General features: G+C 37.0%; 1 protein-coding gene across 7 annotated transcripts in view; it reads left to right on the top strand.

Annotated features, from left to right (window-relative positions):
• Positions 1–24,269, top strand: part of NT5C2 (5'-nucleotidase, cytosolic II) — a 101,114-nt gene that overhangs the window by 53,461 nt on the left and 23,384 nt on the right. For 4 of the 7 annotated variants that reach the window (XM_061162517.1, XM_061162516.1, XM_061162515.1 and 1 more), the window contains one exon: positions 114–187. In XM_061162517.1, coding sequence (XP_061018500.1) covers positions 114–187 — 74 coding nt within the window. Of the gene's footprint in view, positions 1–113; positions 188–5,175; positions 5,334–24,269 lie in introns of all 7 variants that reach the window. The other 3 variants (XM_061162513.1, XM_061162512.1, XM_061162510.1) reach the window with 1 other exon arrangement.

The raw sequence follows: 24,269 nt of genomic DNA, 5'->3' as shown, positions 1-24,269 counted from the left end.
TATTGGTATTTAAATGATATCTAAAAAGATAGCCAGATAATTCCATTGAATTTAATTTTTTTTTGGCTACAGTGTTATCATTTTTTACTCTTTTTTTTTTTTTTCTTCTTTAGGGTGTTTGTGAACCGGAGTTTAGCCATGGAAAAAATAAAGTGTTTTGGTTTTGACATGGATTATACACTCGCTGGTGAGTAGCACTTTCTGATTGCTTAAAGAACTATTACTTTGGATACAACCCACTAGACCTTTCAATAAACACTTGTTGATGTAGTCACATATTTAGTTGCCAGAAGCTCTTGTTACCAGGCTGCTTTCATTGACATATGTGAATATTGAAATTATCAGATTTCCTTGAGATTTAGATTGTACAGGTAGAACAAGTGCTAAATTAGAGGCCCTGGTAAGAAATGATACAATGAAAGTATGCATTAATATGTATATTTGTGCACTTTTGGCTTTTACTGTGTTAAGCTGTTCTTCAAGGATGGAATTTTGTGTCTGTCTACCACAGGTAAACTTTTACCAGTTAAAATTTTCAATGTTATTCTTAAGACAAATGGAAAACGTGTTGGTTTTCTTTTGAAATGATCACACATATACTATGTAAAGACTTTAAAAGCTAGAGCTATTACTTTTTTCATTATCAAATAGACCTTAGACACCAGCATTGTTGTTTTTGCTGTTCTATCTCTGAGATATATTTGAAATACTTAATGTATTAGCCAATAGTTGCAACATATTTTGAGAACTTATGAAGTTTTTATTAAAATATTTGCAGTCTGGCAAAAATGTCACTTAATTTCAGAGGTAGTAGGGATGAACAACAAGGCTCTACTATACAGCACAGGGATCTATATATTCAATATCTTATAATCTATAATGGAAAAGAATCTTTAAAAGAATATATATATATATATATATATATATATATATAACTGGATCACTTTGCTGTACACCTGAAGCTAATACCAACATAGCAAATCAGTTTTACTTCAAATAAAAAAAATAGACTAAAAAAAAAAGGAGGTGAAGAACTGAGTTGAGCACATGTTTATATGTTTGTACCTGCACATGTGTACAACTCAAAGAGTCTTTCAGAAATTTTCTCTAAAACTATTGTCTTTAAGTACACAAAACATTAAAATGTATTAATTCACTTATCTTCAGAAACTTTATATAACAGTATTAGAAAATTGACTTCCATCTCAAATTATATAAATCTCTATTTGATGTTCAATTTAGGCAACTATAAGTGAATATAAAATGTACAAAAATGAGCACATGCAGTCTATAGGTACTTGTTACATGGATGTGCGTATATTTTACCAAGCAAGTTATATATTGAAAATATACACTGACTTGATTTCAATTTCTCTTTCTTCTCTCTATAATCTTTGTTATTTATTTAGTTTTCTTTAACCTTCAAGCTGTTTTTGCAGTAGATTCTTTTCTATTTTCCCAATTGGACACAGATGCTTTCAGATATTCTTACCAGAGAGCAGTTAGAAACACTATGCTTTCTCAGTGTAGATCTAGTTGTCCAAATTGGAAGAAAATCCTGCAGTCTTTCCTTTCTAGAATTCTGCTGTCCAGGGAAAAGAAGATCATTTGGCAGCTGAAAGGGGTATTAACTGAAGCAGAGATAGAAGTTAATGGGGCTGAAAAGTGACAAACTTTTTTTTCTTGGTTACTAAGACCATCTTACTGAATTGAAGTAGTTTACTAAGTATTCATTGGAAACTTGTAATGTGCCTGGTGCGTTTTGTTACTGAGCATTGACATAACTGTATATTCTATAGAATAATTTAAAAAGGAATTCTCTTGTTTAACAAAAAAGTCACTGAATCTTGGTTTCTAAACTTCAAAGCTACCTTATGGTTTCTTCTTTTTATATGCTTTTTTTTTTGTAATCTTACTTTATATTTTAATATTTATTCTTAGTTTAGACACTATACTTTGCTATATATAATAGTGATTATTATCATTTATTAGGTATTTATTATATGCCAAGCCCTGTTCTAAATGTTTTACATTGGTTATTTCATTTAATATGCAGAGTATCTCATTCACATCACTTATTTAATATTTACAGAATCCTACGAGGCAGATTCTACTATTATTGTCTTCATTTAACAGAGGACACTAAGATTTTGAGGGCTTTGTCTAAAGACATTCAGTTGTGATATAGCTGAACTAAGATTCAGACTTAAGCATGCATGTATACATATGTATATAATATATGTGAATATAATAAGTTTACGTTATATTTTGAATAATGACAGTTTATATCAAGGTATAATTTGAAAGTGATACGCACTTCCCCCTCCCCCTGCAGACAAACCAACCAAGACTTAAGCACTCAAAAAGACAAAGCTCTTTAAAGTAGCCCCCTTAAAAAAAAAAATAAATAAAGTAGCCCCCTTGAGAGACTATATATTATTCCAGCAGTTCTATTTTGGATGAAAAACATTGTTACTATCCTTGTGGTATTGCCTTCACTTCATAAAGCATGTAGGAAAACAACTTTACTGATTTCATACTGCCACCTGTTTTCCATAATAAATATTCATAAAATTTATCTGAATAACTTTTGGTTTTTAAACAAACAAACCACACTCTTGAAGTACTAAGGACTTTTCATGAGAAAAATGTGCCATAAAGTACAGTGACAAGACTAAAAGAAGTGTTTTTTTTTTTAAAGCTTTGAGTATTTGGGATAAATATCCCTGAAATAAGTGGAATTGCCTCACAGGATGAATTCTTGGAAAGGGCTTACATTCTCTCTGAAGCCTTTTCTGAGATATTGTCTTCTCTGTGCAATCCTGACACCTTGGTATATCACGCCCCAGAGCAATTTGTAATTCACTTGCAGTTTTTGTTCACTTGCTTGTCTCCCCTTTGGCCTGCTAGTTCCTCAAGGGTAAGGAGTTTCTTTTTCACATTTATGTCCTATATGTGGCCTAAAATCTGGAGTATATTAGTTGCTCAGTGAATATTTATTGAATGAACAATTTGGGTGCATAAGTTTTAATACATCAGTTTAAGAATCAATCATGGTATTTTATGTTTACCCAATATAAAATATACACTAATTATTCAAGTTAAATACTTTTAAACATGGACTCATTTTAAAAATTTTAATAAACTTCATTGAAGAATAAGTTACATACAATGAAATACATGCATTTTAATTATATAGATTGACTTTGACAAAATGTATATGCCTGTGTAACCAGCAAACATCATCACCGCAATCAAGATAGAGAATTTTTCTGTCACTACAGAAAGTTCCCTCACTGCCTTTGTGAAGTTACTTCTCCTCCTTCCCCTCTTTGCCCCATGGCTTTTTGTCACTACAGATTAATTATACCTTTCCAGAATCTCATGTAAATGGAAGCATACAGTGATGTACTCTGTTTCTACCTTCTTTTGCTTAGCATAATGTTTTTGTGATTCATTCATGCTGTGTCTGTCAGTAGGTAGTTCATTCTTTTTTTTACCCCTAACTTTTTAAACTTTTTATTTTGAAATATTTTTAGATTTGTGGAAAAGTTGCAAAAGTAATAGTTTGCCTTTACTCTCTCCTATGGTAACGTCTTGCTTGACCCATGGTTGACTGTAGGACAATTATAAAAACAAATAAATTAACATTAGTCCAATACTGTTAATTGAACTACAGGCTCTATTCAGTTTTTACACTAAAGTCCTTTATTCCAATTCAAGATCCAAACCAGAATTTCACATTGGATTTAGTTGTCATATTTCCTATGTCTCTTCTGTGATACTTCTGAGTCTTTCATATCTTTCATTGCTTTGACACTTTTGAAGAGAACTGGTTAGATGTTTTTGTAGAATGTTTCACAATTTGGATTTGTCTGATTTTTTTTTTTTCCATGAATAGATTGAAGTATTGTGCATAGCTGGGAAAAATACCAAAGAAGTATGTGCCCTTCTTAGAGCATGATACCAGGGGCCCATAATAGGTCTTATTACTAGTGGTGCTAACCAGTGAAAATTATGAAATTCTCTTTTCTGTTTTTTCTTTAAACTTTACTTTTTTGGGTCAGGAGAGCAGGTAGCAGTCCTTTGTTTTTATGCCGCAATTTGTGTGTCCATTTATCTGTTGACGGGCATTTGGGTTGTTTCCAGTTTGGGGCTATTGTGAGTAAAACTGTTAACATTTGTGTAGGAGTCTTTTTGTGGATGTATATTTTTATTTTTTTCTGGGAAAACATTTAGGAGTGTAATTGCCATATAATGTTTACCTTGTGGGAAACTGACAAATGGTTTTTCAAAGTAGTGATACTATTTTAAATTTGTACCCAGAAAACATGCAAATTCTAGTTGCTCCACTCCTATCTACACTTGATATTGTCAGTCCTTTGAATTTTAGCCATTCTAGTGAATATGTAGTGTTATTTCACTGTTGACTTTATTTTGTATTTCTCTGATAACTAGTGATGTTGAAAATCTTCATGTGCTTGTTGTGTATATGTGTTTCTTTTGTGAAGTGCCTGTTCAAATGCTTATGTTTTAATTGGGTTGTTTATCTCTTTATTGTCAATTGTAGACGTTCTGTATATATTCTGAATGCTGATCCTCTTTCAGATACATATCTTGTGACTGTATTGGCCAATATGTGTTAGTCTATCTATTGACATTCTATTCCATTGATATCTGAATGTCACATGGTCTTGACTGGTTATTGTAGGTTTATAGTTACTCTTAAAGTAAGGTAGTGTTAAGTCCTTTAACTTTATTCTTTTCTCAAATTATTTTGATATTCTAGGTCCTTCATATTTCTGTGTAAATTTTAGAATAAACTCATCAGTTTTTCAAAAAAGCCTGAATGGGATTTTGTTTATGATTGTCTTCATCCCTTATTCCATTTGATATCTTAACTATGTAGAATCTTACAGTCCATGAACATGATACATTATTTGATTTACCTAATCTTTAGTATCTTAACAATTTTTTGTGATTTTTGGTGTAAAGGTTTCATACATATTTTGTTACATTTATCTGTTAAATATTTCATATTTTAATGTAGTTTTAGATGGTGTTTTACATTCCATTTTCTTTTTTTTTTTTGTGATTAGCATTTGGAAATGCAGTGTGTTTTTGTGTCCTGTGACCTGCTTAATTTGCTTATTAGTTCTAGTAACTCTTTTGTAGATGCCTTAGAATTATCTACCTCTATTGGCAACCCACTCCAGTACTCTTGCCTGGACAATCCTATGGATGGAGGAGCCTGGTGGGCTACAGTCCATGGCGTCGCAAAGATTCGGACACGACTGAGCATCTTCACTATGATCATATCATCTACAAATGATGTAATTTTCCTTTCCAATCTATATATCTTTATTGTGGTTTGCGCTAAGTTGTGTATGAGTTTTGCGACCCTGTGGACTGTATGTAGTCCACTAAGTCTCCTCTGTCCATGGGATTTCCCAGCGAGAATACTGGAGTGGGTTGCCATTTTCTTCTCCATGGGATCTTTACCAACTGAGCCACCAGGGAAGCCCATATATCTTTATAATTTATTTTACTAAAAAAATTTTTTGGCTTCATTGTGCTGACTAAAACCTTTGTACCATGTTGTATTAACTTCCTGAGTGTTCTTGATCTTAGGGAGAGAATGTTCAGTTTTTCACTGTTAAACAAGATGTTGGTTTTATGTAGATAATTTTTATCAGGTTGAGGAAGTTCCCTTTTATTCTTAATTTTCTGAGAGTTCTGTTTTGCTTTGTTTTTTAATGTGAATGGGTGCTAAATTTCATCAGATGTTTTTCTGTCTCAGTTGAAATGATTATATGTTTTTTGCTTTTTTAAAAGTCTATTAAAAGGGTGAATTGCACTGACTGATTTCTGAATATTAAACCAATTTTGCATTCCTGGAATAAATCCTGCTTGGTCATGTACTTGGTCATGTACATGTTCCTTAAATATTTGATAGGATTAACTAGTGAAGCCATGTAGGCCAGGAGTTATCTCTTTGTGAGGAGGTTTCAAATTATTGGGCTTCCCTGATAGCTCAGTTGGTAAAGAATCCGCCTGCAATGCAGGAGACCCCGGTTCGATTCCTGGGTCGGGAAGATCTGCTAGAGAAGGGATAGGCTACCCACTCCAGTATTCTTGAGCTTCCCTTGTGGCTCAGCTGGTAAAGAATTTGCCTGCAGTGCGAGAGACCTGAGTTTGATCCCTGGGTTGGGAAGATCCCCTGGAGAAGGGAAAGGCTACCCACTTCAGTATTCTGGCCTAGAGAATTCCATGGACTGTATAGGCCATGGTGGTCTCAAAGAGTTGGACATGACTGAGCGACTTTCACTTCAAATTATACATTCAACTTTTAAACAAAAATATGGGGCTAATCAGTTTCTGTTTCTTCCTGTATCAATTTTGATAATTTGTGCCTTTTCATCTAAGTTTCAAATTTATTGACATCAAATAATTCATAATGTTTTAAAATTATTCTTAAGTTTGGTTGTTTTGCTTCTGTATTCTCTTAGCACCGTTAATATCTTTGATATTGTTGACCTACTTTCTTGCTTCAGGCATTAATGAAATATGCCAGTTCTCTATGCAGAATGAAATGTGACACAATACACTTTGTTTCATTTTTTCCCCTTGTATTGACTTTAGAGTTTGGGGGTTAAGGAATTGGTTGTTTTAGCTTTTTTTTTTTTTTTTTATTATCAATAACTAGAACTAGTGAAAGTCGTGAAAGTCAAGTCGCTCAGTCATATCTGACTCTTTGCGACCCCATGGACTATATAGTCCATGGCATTCTCCAGGCCAGAATACTGGAGTGGGTACCCTATCCCTTCTCCAGGGCATCTTCCTGACCCTGGAATCGAACTGGGGCCTCCTTCATTGCAGGCGGATTCTTTACCAACTGAGCTATCAGGGAAGCCAGTATTATCAATAGCTCCGTATATATTAAGTGCTTAATAAGTAGTAGCTGTTACAATAAATGGCTACCTTCTTTTTATAACTCTGTTCCTAAAGAGAAGACATTCAATGACCATTTGCCTTTTTTTTTTTTTTAATTGGGAGAAGGAACAAGCTAATGAACATTCATTTTATCTGGAATGAAATGATTAGATATGCTATAAAATTGCTATCTAGCATAATCTATGAATTGGCTATTCTGGCAAGTAATGTTTTGAGTGACACAGGGTTATCATTTACAGCATAGATGGATTACTGGTTTTTAGAGTTAGAATGCAGTGAGATTGATAGTAAGGCAAGGATTGGTGTTTCCGAAGAGTCTGGATAGGACATTACATCTCAAGTGACAGTCTTTGTTTTGGAATGGTTCATTCAGTAAGAGAAGGTGGTTATGGTTTCAGGGCCTACTTTATCACACTGTAAGCTTTCCCTAAATTTCTTCAGAGAAAACAACTACATAGGTTTTCTCAAAGTTTCTCTTCCCGTGTTTACACATGTTTGAAATTTATATGACCTTTCCATGGAAAGAGTTTGGGATGGAATCTAATTTTGGGGAGTTAAGCTATTTTCATAAGAAAACAGTTTTGTTTGGGTCTAGAAAATGACCATAGGAGACCTTCTTTGGGAGGAGAGGTGTCATGGATTGGGTTAACTTTGGGTCACTTTTAGTCCATATTGATTGGTAAGAAGATTGACTTTGATAATCCTCATCTTCATGTCAGATGTCAGGGTTGATAGAATTAGTGGTAAATAATCACTTAAAACTTTGATTTATCACTAATAAGTAAGAAAGAGGATAACTGAGGCAAGAATACATACATGGATTCTAAGCATGTTAAGCTGTGTATGTAATTATTCCAAACTCGCAGTTTTCCATAAGTGAATTATACAAACCTTTGATAGAATGAAATTAAGTTGTGGGGTTTTTGTTCTTTTAGTTTATTAGAAGAGAAATTGATTTTGTTTTTGTTGTACTGCTGAGTTGTGTCCGACTCTCTGTGATCCTGTGGACTGCAGCACACCAGGCTTTGTTTCTCCTCCCCTACCTCCCAGAGTTTGCTCAAATTCATGTCGGTTGAGTTAGTGATACTATCTAACCATCTCCTCCTCTTCTGCCCCTTCTCCTTTTGCCTTCCATCTTTCCCAGCATCAGGATCTTTTCCAATGAGTTGGCTTTTTGCATCAGGTGGCCAGATGGCCTTATATTAATTTTCAAAAATTTCATGATTTTGCTTAGAGTTTGGTACATTTATTCATTGAGTGAAGTGAATCACAGTGTTCAGTAACAGTCCATTCTGATGGGAACTTCACTGTCTTCATCTCATCCCAATGTCAGCCTCATACCTCACATAGTTATTTTTTTTAATGAGAAGATCCCTTTATCATCAGCTATCCTTGTAATTAAAGCAAGCTATACATTTTTTTGTTTTTATTAGTTTATTTGCAGGATTTGACATTATTTGCAGATTGACATTTTTGTATAGATAAAAATTAAAACTTGCAAGCAGAGAACTTTTGGACCTGAATCAGTTTTAATCCTGAAACCTGCCTATAGAATTAATACCAGTATTGGTATTTATTTAAAGCTTCATCTCTGCAGTACTCTAGGTTAACACGTTATTTCTCTAATGGAATTATGTACATTAATTATAGTATAACCAGTTTGTCTACTAAATACAGATTAAATGTATACAAAAGTCAGTGTTTAGAATCTAGGCCATACTTCAGTTCAGTTGTTTAGTCATGTCTGACTCTTTGCAGCCCCATGGACTGCGGCATGCCGGGCTTCCCTGCCCATCACCAACTTCCAGAGCTTGCTCAAACTCAGGTCCATCGAGTCGGTGATGCCATCCAACCATCCCATCCTCTGTTGTCCCCTTCTCCTCCCGCCTTCAATCTTTCCTAACATCAGGGTCTTTTCCAGTGAGTCAGTTTTTCTCATCAGGTGGCCAAAGTATTGAAGCTTCAGCTTCAGCATCAGTCCTTCCAATGAACATTTGCGACTGCTTTCCTTTAGGATTGACTGGTTGGATCTCCAGTCCAAGGACTGGAGTCCCTGGGACTCCAAGAGTCTTCTGCACACCACAGTTCAAAAGCATCAATTTTTTGGTGCTCAGCTTTCTTTAATGGTCCAACTCTCACATCCATACATGACTACTGGAAAAACCATAGCTTTGACTAGACGGACCTTTGTGGCAAAGTAATGTCTCTCTGCTTTTTAATATGCTGTCTAGGTTGGTCATAGCTTTTCTTCCAAGGAGCAAGCGTCATACTTAGTCTTGTATATTAGTTTCGTTACCAACAAGTGATGGACTATGTTCTGGTTTCCTGTTTTATTCAGTTGTCTACTGTAGGTCCTTTCTAGACCTCGGAATTTGTGTTTGTGGTCTTTATCTGAGAGTAATGTTTAGCCTTTTTGTGCTTCAGTGAGACAGACTGCTGGATCAGACTTGTAAGTGCATTCTCCAGGACAAACCAAGCCCAAAAAGATCTTGATAGTTGACCTAAGATTAGGTTTTTGAACTTGTGAGAGAGCAAGAAAGTTGTTTATAACCACATTACTCCCTCTCCATAGAATGAAGGGACCAATCTGTACTATTTGTTAATTTTGTTTCTTTGATTTTGTTTGCATACAGGACTCCTAAAAATGTTATGTTGCAAAATTTGGTGTTACTCACAGTGGGCAGAAGAGTGAAAATAGAAAACAAAAGGAGGATTTGAGTTTTTAAGGTTTAGTTCTTGTTCATTTTTCAAGTGGCATATAGGCATAAACAGACCTGGGGTTTCCATTACTGCTAGTATTTTGTTACTTAGTTTTATAATATTACACCTAGAAATTTATTGCTGAGGTTTCAAACGAGAAAATATTTTATGATTAACTGAGTCACATAGTGTACTTAAGATCACCTCCTAATGGTAATAGATCATCTCTTTCTGACAGACTGCTAATCTCCAAAACGTGGTTTCTTTAACAAGCAAAATGCTAGTCACTAGCTGTTAAGTGAGTGTAATCTTGGTGTAAAAAAGTAATTAAAAAAAAAACAACAAACCAGGATAGCTCTTTTTCTGTTTTGAAGGGTAAGTTCCATGTACTCTGAGCTCAGACCCAGTCTTGTTTTTCATCTTTACCTTTGAGGCTCTGTGGTAGGAGAAAGAAGAGTGTGGTAGACCTGGATCTGGATCCCAGCTCTGCCTTGTACTAGCTCTTGGCTACTAGCATGTTACTTAACCTCTTCGTTTAATCCAAAAACAGAGCAGGGTTATAGGGATGAACTATTGGTATAAGGTTTGAATGGAATAATGAATATATGTAAAATGATAAATGCAGGGAAAGTAGTTTTCTTGTTCTGATTGGTGATACCAAAATGTTAATTTACTGAACTTGAGCATAAAGGAAACTCTAAGGAGAAAAGTATCAATATTAATTAAACTCATTTGTATTCCTCTATATTGTGGGGAAACCTGGAATGCTAAACAGTTGACAGTGGAATATTTAATCACTCTTTTGAATTTTCTTCTTAAGTATTGCCAATGATCACAAAAAATAGAAAGTTAAAGTTCTTTTCTGAGTAAATTCTTAATGACAAAGTATTTGGCATCAGATTATGTTTCCATAGAAATTAAGCAGTGTTTTCAGTGAAGGGTTATTTCTTAGCAGGATCATGCTGAAGAAATAGATTTCTGTGAAAAGGTTCTTACTTAAATTTAAAATTTTTACTTTAGGACAGAGGTATCATAAGTACAAGGGGAGTTATTTGCTTTTTTGAAACAGTAAGACTCTTTTAAGTGGAAAGAACTAGTTGACTTTTGGGTTGCATGAAAAACTTAAACATACAGTAAGTTCCATGGAATTAACATCAAAATTATATATGTAGAATTGTTTTCAGAAATTTACCCCAAGGGAGAGTAGCACAACATTTTTGGGTAGCAGTGAGGTGTGGGGGAAGGTTCACTAGTATTTACTTAATGCCCTTCACAAATATAAAGTCACCCTTGCGCTTCCCTGGTGTCTCAGACGGTAAAGAATCTGCCTGCAATGCAGGAGACCCAGGTTTGATCCCTGGGTCAGGAAGATCCCCTGCAGAAGGGCATGGCAACACACTCCAATATTCTTGCCTGGAGAATCCCATGGACAGAGGAACCTGGTGGGCTACAGTCCATAGGGTCACAAAGAGTCGAACACGACTCAGCCACTAATCACTTTCACTTTCACTTTCATTAGGAGCTATGAAATGTACTTTATGTACAGTGTACCTTTTAATTCTCACATCAGCCCTCTGAGATAGGAATCACTAGGTAAAGAATCTGCCTACTGGTGCAGGAGCTGTGGGTTCAGTCCCTTGGTCTGGAAGATCCCCTGGAGAAGGAAATGGTAATCCCCTCCAGTATTCTTGCCTGGAAAATTCCATGGACAGAGGAGCCTGGTGGCTGCAGCCCAGGAGGTTGCTAAAGAGCCAGACTTGACTTACTGACTAAACAGCGATAATAAAGCTCCATTTTACAAATAAGGCCCCAGAGTCAACAGGTAAGATGACTTGTATGAAGCTTGTACATTGACTCACACGTGTACACACTCAGTTGCTCAGTTGTGTCTGACTCTTTATGACCCCATGGACTGTAGCCCACTAAGCTCCTCTGTCCATGGAATTTTCCAGGCAAGAATACTGGAGGGGGTTGCCATTTTCTATTCCAAAGGGTTTTCCTGACCCAGGGAATGAACCCTCGGCTCTTGCATTGGCAGGTGGATTCTTTACCACTGCACCTCCTAGCTAAAATTTAAAACCAAGTCAGTTTCCATTTCTCTTGCTGCTCCCAGCTATCAGAGGTACAGAAATTATTTACTCATCTCTTGATAAGAACTTAATAATAGAAAAAAGTTCATAAACATAAAAGATAAAAGCCTTCTTTTTTCCCAAAAATGGGAATTCTCCCTAAAGCAAAATCCATCTTGCTCTGGCGTCTTGTAGTCCGCATCCTTAAACTACAGATACAGTTGAGTTCAGTTGCTCAGTCGTGTCCGACTCTTTGCGACCCCATGAATCGCAGCATGCCAAGCCTCCCTGTCCATCACCAACTCCCGGAGTTTACTCAAACTCATGTCCATCGAGTCGCTGATGCTATCCGGCCATCTCATCTTCTGTCGTCCCCTTCTCCTCCTGCCCCCAATCCCTCCCCGCATCAGGATCTTTTCCAGTGAGTCAACTCTTTGCATGAGGTCACCACAGTATTGGAGTTTCAGCTTCAGCATCAGTCCTTCCAATGAACACCCAAGACTGATCTCCTTTAGGATGGACTAGTTGGATCTCCTTGCAGTCCAAGGGACTCTCAAGAGTCTTCTCCAACACCACAGTTCAAAAGCATCAATTTTTCGGCGCTCAGCTTTCTTCACAGTCCAACTCTCACATCCATACATGACTACTGGAAAAACCATAGCTTTGACTAGATGAACCTTTGTTGGCAAAGTAATGTCCCCATCTATTTCCCATGAGGTGATGGGAGCAGATACAGTAGTCGCCCCTTTATCAACAGTTTCACTTGTGATGGTTTCATTTACCCACAGTCAACTGTGGTCTGAAAATATTTAAATGGAAAATTGCAGAAATAAACAATCCGTAAGTTTTTTTTTTTCTTTTTTTTTTCATTTATTTTTATTAGTTGGAGGCTAATTTCTTCACAACATTGCAGTGGGTTTTGTCATACATTGACATGAATCAGCCATGGAGTTACATGTATTCCCCATCCCGAACCATGGAATATTACTCAGCCATTAAAAAGAATTCATTTGAATCAGTTCTAATGAGATGGATGAAACTGGAGCCCATTATACAGAGTGAAGTAAGCCAGAAAGATAAAAGAACATTACAGCATACTAACACATATATATGGAATTTAGAAAGATGGTAATGATAATTCGTAAGTTTTAAATTGCACGTTATTCTGAGTAGCTTCATGGAATCTTGTACTTTATTGTTTCATCCCACCCAGAATATGAATCATCCCTCTGTCCAGAGTGTCCTCCCTGTTAGTCACTTAGTAGCCCTCTCAGTTATTAGATCAGCTGTCATGATATCACAGTGCTTGTCTTCAAGTGACCTTTATTTTTTATTAGTGGCCCCAAAGAGCAAGAGTAATATGATGAGTAATATATGGCAGTGCATATATGCTGAAGAGAAACCTTTAAATGAAATTTCATTCTCAAAAAAAAAGAAAAAGAAAAAGTTCTCAATAAGGAAAAAAAAATCATCATATGATAAGGTTACTAAGGTCTATAGTAAGAATGAATATTCTGTTCATGAAACTGTGTAAAAGGAACTAGAAAATCATGAAAACTTTGGCTACTGTGTGTGTGATGAGGCTTAGTTAAGATGGAAAAGGCATTAAATTTGTACATATTTTGAGAAAGAAGGACCACGTAACTTTTATTATAGTATATTGGTATAATTGTTCTATTTTATTATCATTGTTCCTCTCTTACTGTGACTAATTTATAAACTTTATCAGAGGTATGTATGTATAGGGAAAAAATAGTATATGTAAGCTTTGATACTGTCTGCAGTTTCAGGCATCCAGTTGGGGTCTTGGAATGAATCCATCGAAGACAAGGGGGGAGTGCTATAGTTTTAGCCAATTTTTCTTTAATTTTTATTAATAGAAGCAATCTTAAGGGAATGAAGCTTCAGAGTACTACATTCTATTGTTAGAATTCTAAAATTGTGCTTTTTTTTTCCAATTAAAAAATCTTGGGAGGGATTGAAAATATGTTTTAGACTCTTTCCTCTTGAATTTTTCTGACCTCCTCTCCTGTCTACACCATATCATGAACTGCTGGGGGTAAAATTTAATAATCCCATATACCTAAGCACTTTGCATTAACAAGCCTAAAGTGGGGAAGGAAGATAGAATAAAAAGCTATTAGGAGCATCAGGGAAGAAATAAAGAGAAACTAGTGCTTGGTCTCGGTAAATCAGAAGATTACCCTGCTACTTGCAGAAGCATCTCAGGACTTTTGGTTTCTTATCCTATCCTCTCAGGCATAGTAGATGCTCTCTGATCTTGTTTAATTGTTACTGGAGTTGACTCAACTCACTTGACATTTAAATGAACATTTTTTGCATGGTGTATTTGCTTGGACTAAAGTCCAGGGCACTCAGATCATGTTTCTGTCAGCAGTTGTGTATTCTTACTAAGCTTATTGGCATTAGAAGCATTTAAAGGGGTGAGGAAAAGAATTCTAAAGTAAGAAGTATTATATAATACTGGTGGACTGTCCCTCAAGACATCTCAAACAGGGTAGAGCACATTTTCCCTCCCTTTGTTTAAATTGTGGTAAAATATTCGTAACATAACTGCTGTTTTTTCATTTCTAATTGTATAATTGAGTGGCATTAAATACATCCACAGTGTTGTACGACCTTCACCACTATCCATTTCCAGAACTTTTTCATCATCCCAAACAGAAATTCCGTACCCATTGTGAAAGTCTCTCAGTTGTGTCCGACTCTTTGTGATCCCATGGACTATACAGGCCAGAATACTGGAGTGGGTAGCCTTTCCCTTCTCCAGGGGATCTTCCCAACCCAGGAATCGAATCCAGGTCTCCCACATTGCAGACGGATTCTTCACCAGCTGAGCCACCAGGGAAGTCCAAGAATACTGGAGTGGGTAGCTTATCCCTTCTCCAGTGCATCTTCCAACCCAGGAATCAAACCAGGGTCTCCTGCATTGCAGGCAGATTCTTTATGAACTGAGCTATCAGGGAAGCCCTGTACCCATCAAGCAATAATTTTTCATTCCCTCCTCCCTTCAACCCTTGTAACCTCTAATTTACTTTATGTATCTGTGAACTTACCTATTCTAGATGTTTAATATACATAGTAGAGTCATAGAATATTTGTCTTTTTATGTCTAGCTTATATCTCCTAGCATGATGTTTTCAAATTTCATCCATGTTTTATCATATCTCAGAATTTTGTTCCTTTTTGAGGCTGAATAATGTTCCCTTATTTTTATATATCACATTTTGTTATCCACTGTCAGTGGATACTTTGGTTGCTTCCATCTTTGCAATCTGTGACTAATGCTTCTATGAGCAATGGTGTACAAGTATCTGCTTAAGTCCTTGCCTTCAATTATTCTCGGTCTATACCCTGGGATGGAATTGCTGAATCATTTGGTAATTCTATGTATAACTTTTGGGGGAACTGCCACACTGTTTTTCACAGTGATTGCACCATTTTACATTGCCATCAGCCATGCAAGAGGGTTCCAGTTTCTCTACATGCTTACCAAAACCTGTTATTTTCAAGCTTCTGTTGTTTTTATTTTGATAATAGCTCTCAATGGGTGTGAGTTGGTATCTCATTGTGGTTTTAATTTGCATTTTCCTAATGATTGGTAATGTTGAGCATCTTTCATGTGCTTATTAGCCATTTGTATACCTTATTTGGAGAAATATCTAAAGTTCTTTGTCCAGTTTTTAAATGGGTTGTTTGTTTTGCTGTTGAGTTGTAGGAGCCGTTTAACTATTCTGGATGTTAATCCCTTCTCAGGTATATGATTTGCAAATATTGTCTCTCATTCTGTGTGTTGTTTTTTCACTCTCTTGATAGTGTCTTTTGAAGCAGAAAAGTTTTTAATTTTGGTGAAGACTAACTTACCTGTTTTTTCTTCTGTTGCCTGTGACTTTGCTGCTTTCACATCCAAAAATCATTGCCAAATACAGTGTAATGAAAACGTCCTAAATGTTTTATATTTTTAGTTCTTAACATTTAGATCTTTGATCCATTTTGAGTTAATTTTTTTTGTGTGGTATAAGGTAAGGGTCCAACTTCATTCTTTCACATGTGGACATCTAGTTTTAACACCATTAAAGACTGCTGTTTCCTTGCTAAATGGACTTAACATTGTTGTCAATCATTTGACCGTATTTGCAGGGAGAGCACTTTTTAAAAAAGTGAAACATATGACAATGTAAACTTGTCTGTGCTTCAGCACCTCTCCTTAAAGAAAGATGAGGTTCCTTGCAATAGTGCTGAATGAAATGAATATGAAACATCAGCTGAGTTGAACTTAATTGTGGATGGGTATAAACTGGATGAATCTGAAGTTCTTAGTGTGACAACAGGGTCTCTTAAAGAAATGCATTTCTTGAAAAAAAAAAAAAAGTTCTGTTTTTATAAACCAAGGAAGATAACCACAAGGAAGATGATCAAAAAGGGCAGAGAAATTCTTCTTATCCTAGGTCATGAGATAGTCAGAGCATCCTTCTCATAACTTGGAAAACAGAACTTGCACATTATTACCTAACTCCAGTCCATAGGGTCGCAGAAAAGTTGAACCCAGCTTAACAACTAAACAACAACTTCTGTGTCTCTTCTGGGGTGCTTCCCAGGTGATGCTAGTGGTGAGGAACCCGCCTGCCGGTACAGGAGACATAAGAGACACGGGTTTGATCCCTGAGTTGGGAGGATTCCCTGGAGGAGGGCATGGCAACCCACACATAGCGTTCTTGCCTAGAGAATCCCATGGGCAAAGGGGCCTGACAGGCTGCAGTCCACGAGGTCACAGAGTCAGACATGACCGAAGAGACTTAGCATGCAGCACGCACAGCCCTCCAGACAGATTCTCCATGTGCAAGAGGTTTTTGTGTTCGTGAATGAGAGCCTCCAAGTCAGTGAAAGTTTTATTAACCTATGTGTATCGTCTTCTTCATGAGGGATGTATCAGTTTGAGAATGGATCAAATATACAGAGTTGAAGATTAAAGTAATATAAAAACAGATGTAGTTTGATAAGTAAAGTGCATTCATTTCTCCCCTGAGAAATTTTTTTTTCTCAAAAGAACTTTTGAAGGTGGTTTTCTGTTGCTTGTTTCTTCTGAAACAGTAGAAAAGGGGGATAAGCTGAGTGAATAGAGAAACTAGGGTAACAGATAAAAGGAGTAAGGGAAACCTTTCTCCAAAAAGAGATGATCCCTTTCCATAAAAGAAAAAAACAAGGATGCTAGTTGATAGATTTATCAGTAAAAGTAAGTTGGAAAATACCCTCATAAAAATAAGCAAAACAAAAATTTAATTAGAATACATTATGAGGATTCAACCCAAAAAAGAATTGTGAAGATGAGAAGTGATAATTTAGTACTCAAGTACAATCAGTGATTTGTATCAAAGATCCAGTTAGAATAAGCTGTACTTGACAGGGCCTATGGTTGAATCGGTTTACATAGCTAGAAGGTTTGTTACATACAAAGCAATAAAATTTACTTTTATGTAAACCCCCAGAAGAGATTTGAAGTGACTTGCAAAATTAAACACATATAAAATGGGTCAAAAGACTAATTTTTATAAAAGAATGTCCATAAGAAGATATGCTTCCAAATACATATTATCCTTCATAAAGTCACCTGATTAGAGAAAAATTACTGTAATATGGCTATTTCTTAGAATTTTAGTAATTCTTTTGGAATTGTTTTCATAGCCAATTCTATGAAAATCTACTTCATTGCTTCAAGTAGTCACACCTGTTTTGCTTTTTAATATTTATTTTTTTTAATTTTTGGCTGTGTTGGGTCTTATTGCTGTGCATGGGCTTTCTCTAGTTGCTGTGAGTGGGAGCTGTACTCTGGTTGTGGTCCGTGGACTCCTCATTGCAGTGGCTTTTCTTGTTGGAAAGCATGGGCTCTAGGCATGGAGGCTTCAGTAGTTGTAGTGCATGGGCTCAGTAGTTGTGGCGCTCAAGTTAGTTGCTCTGAGGCCTATGGGATCTGCCCAGACCAGGGATCAAACCGGTGTCCCCTGTGTTGCACGGTGGATTCTTAACCACTAGACCACCAGAGAAGCTCTCAGCACTCACCTGTTTTTTTAACCCAGCTTCAATTTCCCTTTTAATCGCTGGTTGCTCTCAATAACTGCCTCCCCACCATCTTAAATTAAATTCATCGTTTGTTGATGAAAACATATCACCAGGGCAATATATATCTAGAACAACGTGCTGTAGACTCTGAAAGTAATTTTGAAACAATTTCAGATATGTTTTGAGTCATGCATTATTGGAATAAGTATATATTGCTATGGAGTGGTTATTTTGAATGAGAAAAGTCTCATTTTGATGAGTAAGTTTTACTACATTTGCTTTTAAAAGGCATTATTTGGGGAAAGAATGGGGGGAAAGGCATAATACAGTTTGATTGTGTTCATTTCAGGATTGTTTTGGAGATTTTTTTGTTTTTCTTTTTTTGGGGGATAGTTGTCTTTTAGGGAGAACTACTTTGGAATAGATTCATTGATCCTTAGGTAGAACTATTTTATTAGTTTGTTTCTTTAACTGATTTAAACTATTCTTTTTTTAAACTGAGCTATTGTTGATGGCGTCCCTAGTTTAAAAATTTTCTCACATGTTTACACTGTTTTATTTTGTTCTGCCCAACATATCAGCCTATATGTTAACTCGGATTTCCTGAGAGTATTAATGCATGGTAATACTAAGCCAGTCCTATCATACTAAAAGATTAGTGCTTTTGGTAGAATGATTTTTTCATCAAAACTATAAAATTGATAACCATAGTATAGTTAAAATATTTCTGAGCAATCCTTAATTTGGAAGGGTTTTATAATAACTTACTGCTAATAAAAAGACTGTTCGTCATTGGCCTCTAAATGGAAAGGAGATTTAAGCTGTAATTAAAGGATCACCTGACCTAGGTAATGTAATAATTCTGTAGGTGCATATGTATGATACTTGTGTATGTGTGTTAGTCGCTCAGTCGTGTCTGACTCTTCGTGAGTTTATGGACTGTAGCCTGCCAGGCTCTTCTGTCCATGGAATTCTCCAGGCAAAAATACTGGAGTGGGCTTCCATGACCTTCTACAGGGGATCTTCCTGACCCAGGGATCAAACCCTGGCCTTCCTCTTTGTGGGCAGATTCTTTACTATTTGAGCTACCCAGGAAGCTCAAATAGTGTACATTTGATATTTGTGTACATTTATGCTATTTAAATGTTCTGTTAAAGATCAGTTTAAAAAGTTTCTCATCTAATAAAAGTTAACTCAATTGGGGTAGAATAAATTAGGGAGGGTAGATGAAACAAGAATACAAAATAGTGATAATCGTTAAAGCTTGGGTGATGGGTTTAAAGTAGTTCATTTAATTTTCTCTCTACTTTTATGTATGATTAAAAAATATCCTTAATAAAGTTAAATTTAAAAATCAGATGGAAGCAACTGGCAAAATACCAACAAAGTGACTTTATATTTAAAACGGTCTTTAAATTTAAAGGTCTTTTTTAGTCCTTTCATTTCTATTTGAGAATATGATTTTTTTTTAATTTATTTTTATTAGTTGGAGGCTAATTACTTTACAATATTGTAGTGGGTTTTGTCATGCATTGACATGAATCAGCCATGGATTTACATGTATTCCCCATCCTGATCCCCCCTCCCACCTCCCTCTCTACCCAATCCCTCTGAGTCTTCCCAGTGCACCAGGCCCGAGCACTTGTCTCATGCATCCAACCTGGGCTGGTGATCTGTTTTACTATAGATAATATACATGTTTCGATGCTGTTCTCTCGAAACATCCCACCCTCGCCTTCTCCCACAGAGTCCAAAAGTCTGTTCTGTACATCTGTGTCTCTTTTTCTGTTTTGCATGTAGGGTTATCATTACCATCTTTCTAAATTCCATATATATATGTTAGAATATGATCTTTATTGGAGCTCCTCTTGCTGCTTTTTTCTTAAACTTAAGACTTTCTTACACTACCTCCCTCAGGAAATGAAATACTATTTCTCCAGCCAAGCATACTTTTGAGGTGGTCTCTGTATGTTAGGAAAGAATTAAAAAAGAAATACTATTTAATACTCCAGTGCATTTTCTTCTTGTGGATTAAAGTTCTTTGTATTAATTGAGATATATACTCTGAAAACTATGATTTTTAGATATAGATTTATATTACATGTGTTAAGTTTATACATTACTTCTCTTATTGTTTAAAGTCGTGTCCAACTCTTTTTCGACCCTGTGGACTGTAACCCACCAGACCCCTCTGTCCACGGGATTTCCCAGGCAAGAATATTGGAGTAGGTTGCCATTTCCTTCTCTTCCCGACCCAGGGATCAAACCTGCGTCTCCTGCATTGGGAGGTGGATTCTTTACCACTGAGCCACCAGGGAAGCCCACATTACTTTTAGGCAGCCCTTTTGTAGATAGATAGATATCAGTAAATATATATCTGTGACTACATGTCATTTCCAAGCTTTGATTGATTTCCTTTTTGTCATTTCTATATCCCAGTAGAGTTTTCACTAATTTTAAATTCATCTCTGAATTGCAGTATTATGTAGTTTGTTCCTAGATCATTCAGTTCAGCTCAGTTCAGTTGCTCAGTTATGTCCAACTCTTTGCAACCCTATGGACCAATTCCCTAGATCATTAGGGAATTGAAAAGATTGCTTAATAAAACCCAATTTCATCTCTCTATTACATAGTGTAGAAATTCATTTTCAGTGTTCATGGCCTTTGTTTTCCATTGCCAAGCATAAAGACATTCAAATGTAAGTCAGATTTTTCTGTGTGAATAAACATCATGTAATACTTGCTGCATCAGTAAAATTACTAAAATGAATTTTTAAAAAAAATCACATGCCATTTTCAACATGGAGAAATTTGTTTTTAAAGTATTCCTAACATAATAGCTCTCTTTGATTCATTATCCCTTTTCTGCTTACACATTTTCTGAATGTTTACTTTATCATAGGGATAATGACCACTGAGAATAGGACAAATGATAACAGAGTTAAGCTGGGTAGGGAAGATTTAGGTTAAACCTTATAGATAAAACCTGCTGGGTCAGGGAACTCTGAAAGTTGGTTACCTAGGCAGACCATGAGATGACTGTTTGTTTCAATCACTGGGAACATTTGTTTGATTTCACAGTCATGTGAAGGAATCAGATTCAGATAATTACAGTTGTTATGACATAATTGTTCAGTATTGTGGTGGGGGACCAAATCAAGTGACTACAGTAAGTCAGTTCAGGTCAGTCACTCAGTCGTGTCCGACTCTTTGCGACCCCATGAATCGCAGCACGCCAAGCCTCCCTGTCCATCACCAACTCCCGGAGTTTACTCAAACTCATGTCCATCGAGTCGCTGATGCCATCCAGCCATCTCATCCTCTGTTGTCCCCTTCTCCTCCTGCCCCCAACCCCTCCCAGCATCAGGGTCTTTTCCAATGAGTCAACTCTTCGCATGAGGTCGCCACAGTATTGGAGTTTCAGCATCAGCCCTTCCAGTGAACACCCAGGACTGATCTCCTTTAGGATGGACTGGTTGGATCTCCTTGCACTCCAAGGGACTCTCAGGAGTCTTCTCCAACACCACAGTTCAAAAGCATCAGTTCTTCGGCGCTCAGCTTTCTTCACAGTCCAACTCTCACATCCATACATGACCACTGGAAAAACCATAGCTTTGACTAGATGGACCTTTGTTGGCAAAGTAATGTCTCTGCTTTTTAATATGCTATCTAGGTTGGTCATAACTTTCCTTCCAAAGAGTAAGCATCTTTGAATTTCATAGCTGCAATCACCATCTGCAGTGATTTTGGAGCCCAAAAAAATTAAGTCTGACACTGTTTCCACTGTTTCCCCATCTATTTCCCATGAAGTGATGGGACCAGATGCCATGATTGTAGTTTTCTGATTGTTGAGCTTTAAGCCAACTTTTTCAGTCTCCTCTTTCACTTTCATCAAGAGGCTTTTTATAGTTCCTCTTCACTTTCTGCCATAAGGGTGATGTTATCTGCATATCTGAGGTTATTGATATTTTTCCCGGCAATCTTGATTCCAGCTTGTGCTTCTTCCAGCCCGATGTTTCTCATAATGTACTCTGTATATAAGTTAAATAAGCAGGGTGACAATATACAGCCTTGACTTACTCTTTCCCCTATTTGGAGCCAGTCTGTTGTTCCATGTCCAGTTCTAACTGTTGCTTCCTGACTTGCATATAGGTTTCTCAAGAGGCAGGTCAGGTGGTCTGGTAGTCCCATCTCTTTCAGCATTTTCCACAGTTTATTGTGATCCACACAGTCCAAGGCTTTGGCATAGTCAATAAAGCAGAAATAGATGTTTTTCTGGAACTCTCTTGCTTTTTCGATGATCCAGCGGATGTTGGCAATTTCATCTCTGGTTCCTCTGCCTTTTCTAAAACCAGCTTGAACATCTGGAAGTTCATGGTTCACGTATTGCTGAAGCCTGGCTAGGAGAATTTTAAGCATTACTTTACTAGCATGTGAGATGAGTACAATTGTGCGGTAGTTTGAGCATTCCTTGGGATTGCCTTTCTTTGGGATTGAAATGAAAACTGACCTTTTCCAGTCCTGTGGCCACTGCTGTTTTCCAAATTTGCTGGCATATTGAGTGCAGCACTTTCTTTTCTTTTTTTTTTTTTAATTAGTTGGAGGCTAATTACTTCACAACATTTCAGTGGGTTTTGTCATACATTGATATGAATCAGCCATAGAGTTACACGTATTCCCCATCCCGATCCCCCCTCCCACCTCCCTCTCCACCCGATTCCTCTGGGTCTTCCCAGTGCACCAGGCCCGAGCACTTGTCTCATGTATCCCACCTGGGCTGGTGATCTGTTTCACCGTAGATAATATACATGCTGTTCTTTCGAACCATCCCACCCTCACCTTCTCCCACAGAGTTCAAAAGTCTGTTCTGTACTTCTGTGTCTCTTTTTCTGTTTTGCATATAGGGTTATCGTTACCATCTTTCTAAATTCCATATATATGTGTTAGTATGCTGTAATGTTCTTTATCTTTCTGGCTTACTTCACTCTGTATAATGGGCTCCAGTTTCATCCATCTCATTAGAACTGGTTCAAATGAATTCTTTTTAATGGCTGAGTAATATTCCATGGTGTATATGTACCACAGCTTCCTTATCCATTCATCTGCTGATGGGCATCTAGGTTGCTTCCATGTCCTGGCTATTATAAACAGTGTGAGTGCAGCACTTTCATAGCATCATCTTTTAGGATTTGAAATAGCTCAACTGGAATTCCATCACCTCCACTAACTTTGTTCGTAGTGATGCTTCCTAAGGCCCATTTGACTTCACATTCCAGGAGGTCTGGCTCTAGGTGAGTGATCACACCATCGTGATTATCTGGGTCTTGAAGATCTTTTTTGTACAGTTCTTCTGTGTGTTCTTGCCACCTCTTCTTAATAGCTCCTGCTTCTGTTAGGTCCATACCATTTCTGTCCTTTATCGAACCCATCTTTGCATGAAATGTTCCCTTGGTATCTCTGATTTTCTTGAAGAGATCTCTGGTCTTTCCCATTCTGTTGTTTTCCTCTATTTCTTTGCATTGATCGCTGAGGAAGGCTTTCTTATCTCTCCTTGTTATTCTTTGGAACTCTGCATTCAGATGGGAATATCTTTCCTTTTCTCCTTTGCTTTTCGCTTCTCTTCCTTTCACAGCTATTTGTAAGGCCTCCTCAGACAGCCATTTTGCATTTTTGCATCTCTTTTCAGTGGGGATGGTCTTGATCCCTGTCTCCTGTACAATGTCAGGAACCTCCATCCATAGTTCATCAGGCACTCTGTCTATCAGATCTAGTCCCTTAAATCTATTTCTTACTTTCACTGTATAATCATAAGGGATTTGATTTACAGGCTTCCCTGGTGGCTCAGACGGTAAAGCGTCTGCCTGCAATGCGGGAGACCTGGGTTCAATCCCTGTGTTGGAAAGATCCCCTGGAGAAGGAAATTGCAACCCACTCCAGTACTGTTGCCTGGAAAATCCCACGGATGGAGGAGCCTGATAGGCTGCAGTCCATGTGGTCACAAAGAGTCAGACACGACTGAGTGACTACAGTAAAGATTCCTTTATTTTCTAAGTTTTTTTTAATCCACCCCTCAATTTTTCCTGTGGCTTAGATGGTAAAGAATCCACCTGCAGTGCAGGAGATCTGGGTTCGATCCCTGGGTTGGGAAGATCCCCTGGAGAAGGGGATCTTAGCCAACCCACTCCAGTATTCTGGCCTCGAGAATTCCATGGACTCTATAGTCCATGGGATCGCAAAGAGTCAGACACCACTGAGCGACTTTCACTCCGTTTTTCCTGAGATGAGTAGAACAACATTATCTAGTATATCTGTGGTTGTTGAAGAATGAATTTATTTCCACCTGGATTTCCAATTCATTAAGTAGCTAAGTTCTACTTCTTTAAGACTCTTTGAAGAGGGGAATTCTCTGGTGGTCCAGTGATTAGGACTCAGCTTTCACTGCCAAGGGCCAATTCACAAGTTCAGTCC

The sequence above is a fragment of the Dama dama genome, chromosome 15 (genome assembly GCF_033118175.1).
Source record: "Dama dama isolate Ldn47 chromosome 15, ASM3311817v1, whole genome shotgun sequence".
Lineage (NCBI taxonomy): Eukaryota > Metazoa > Chordata > Mammalia > Artiodactyla > Cervidae > Dama > Dama dama.
The sequence above is the reverse complement of the archived record's forward strand: the minus strand, read 5'-3'. Positions and strand labels throughout refer to the sequence as shown.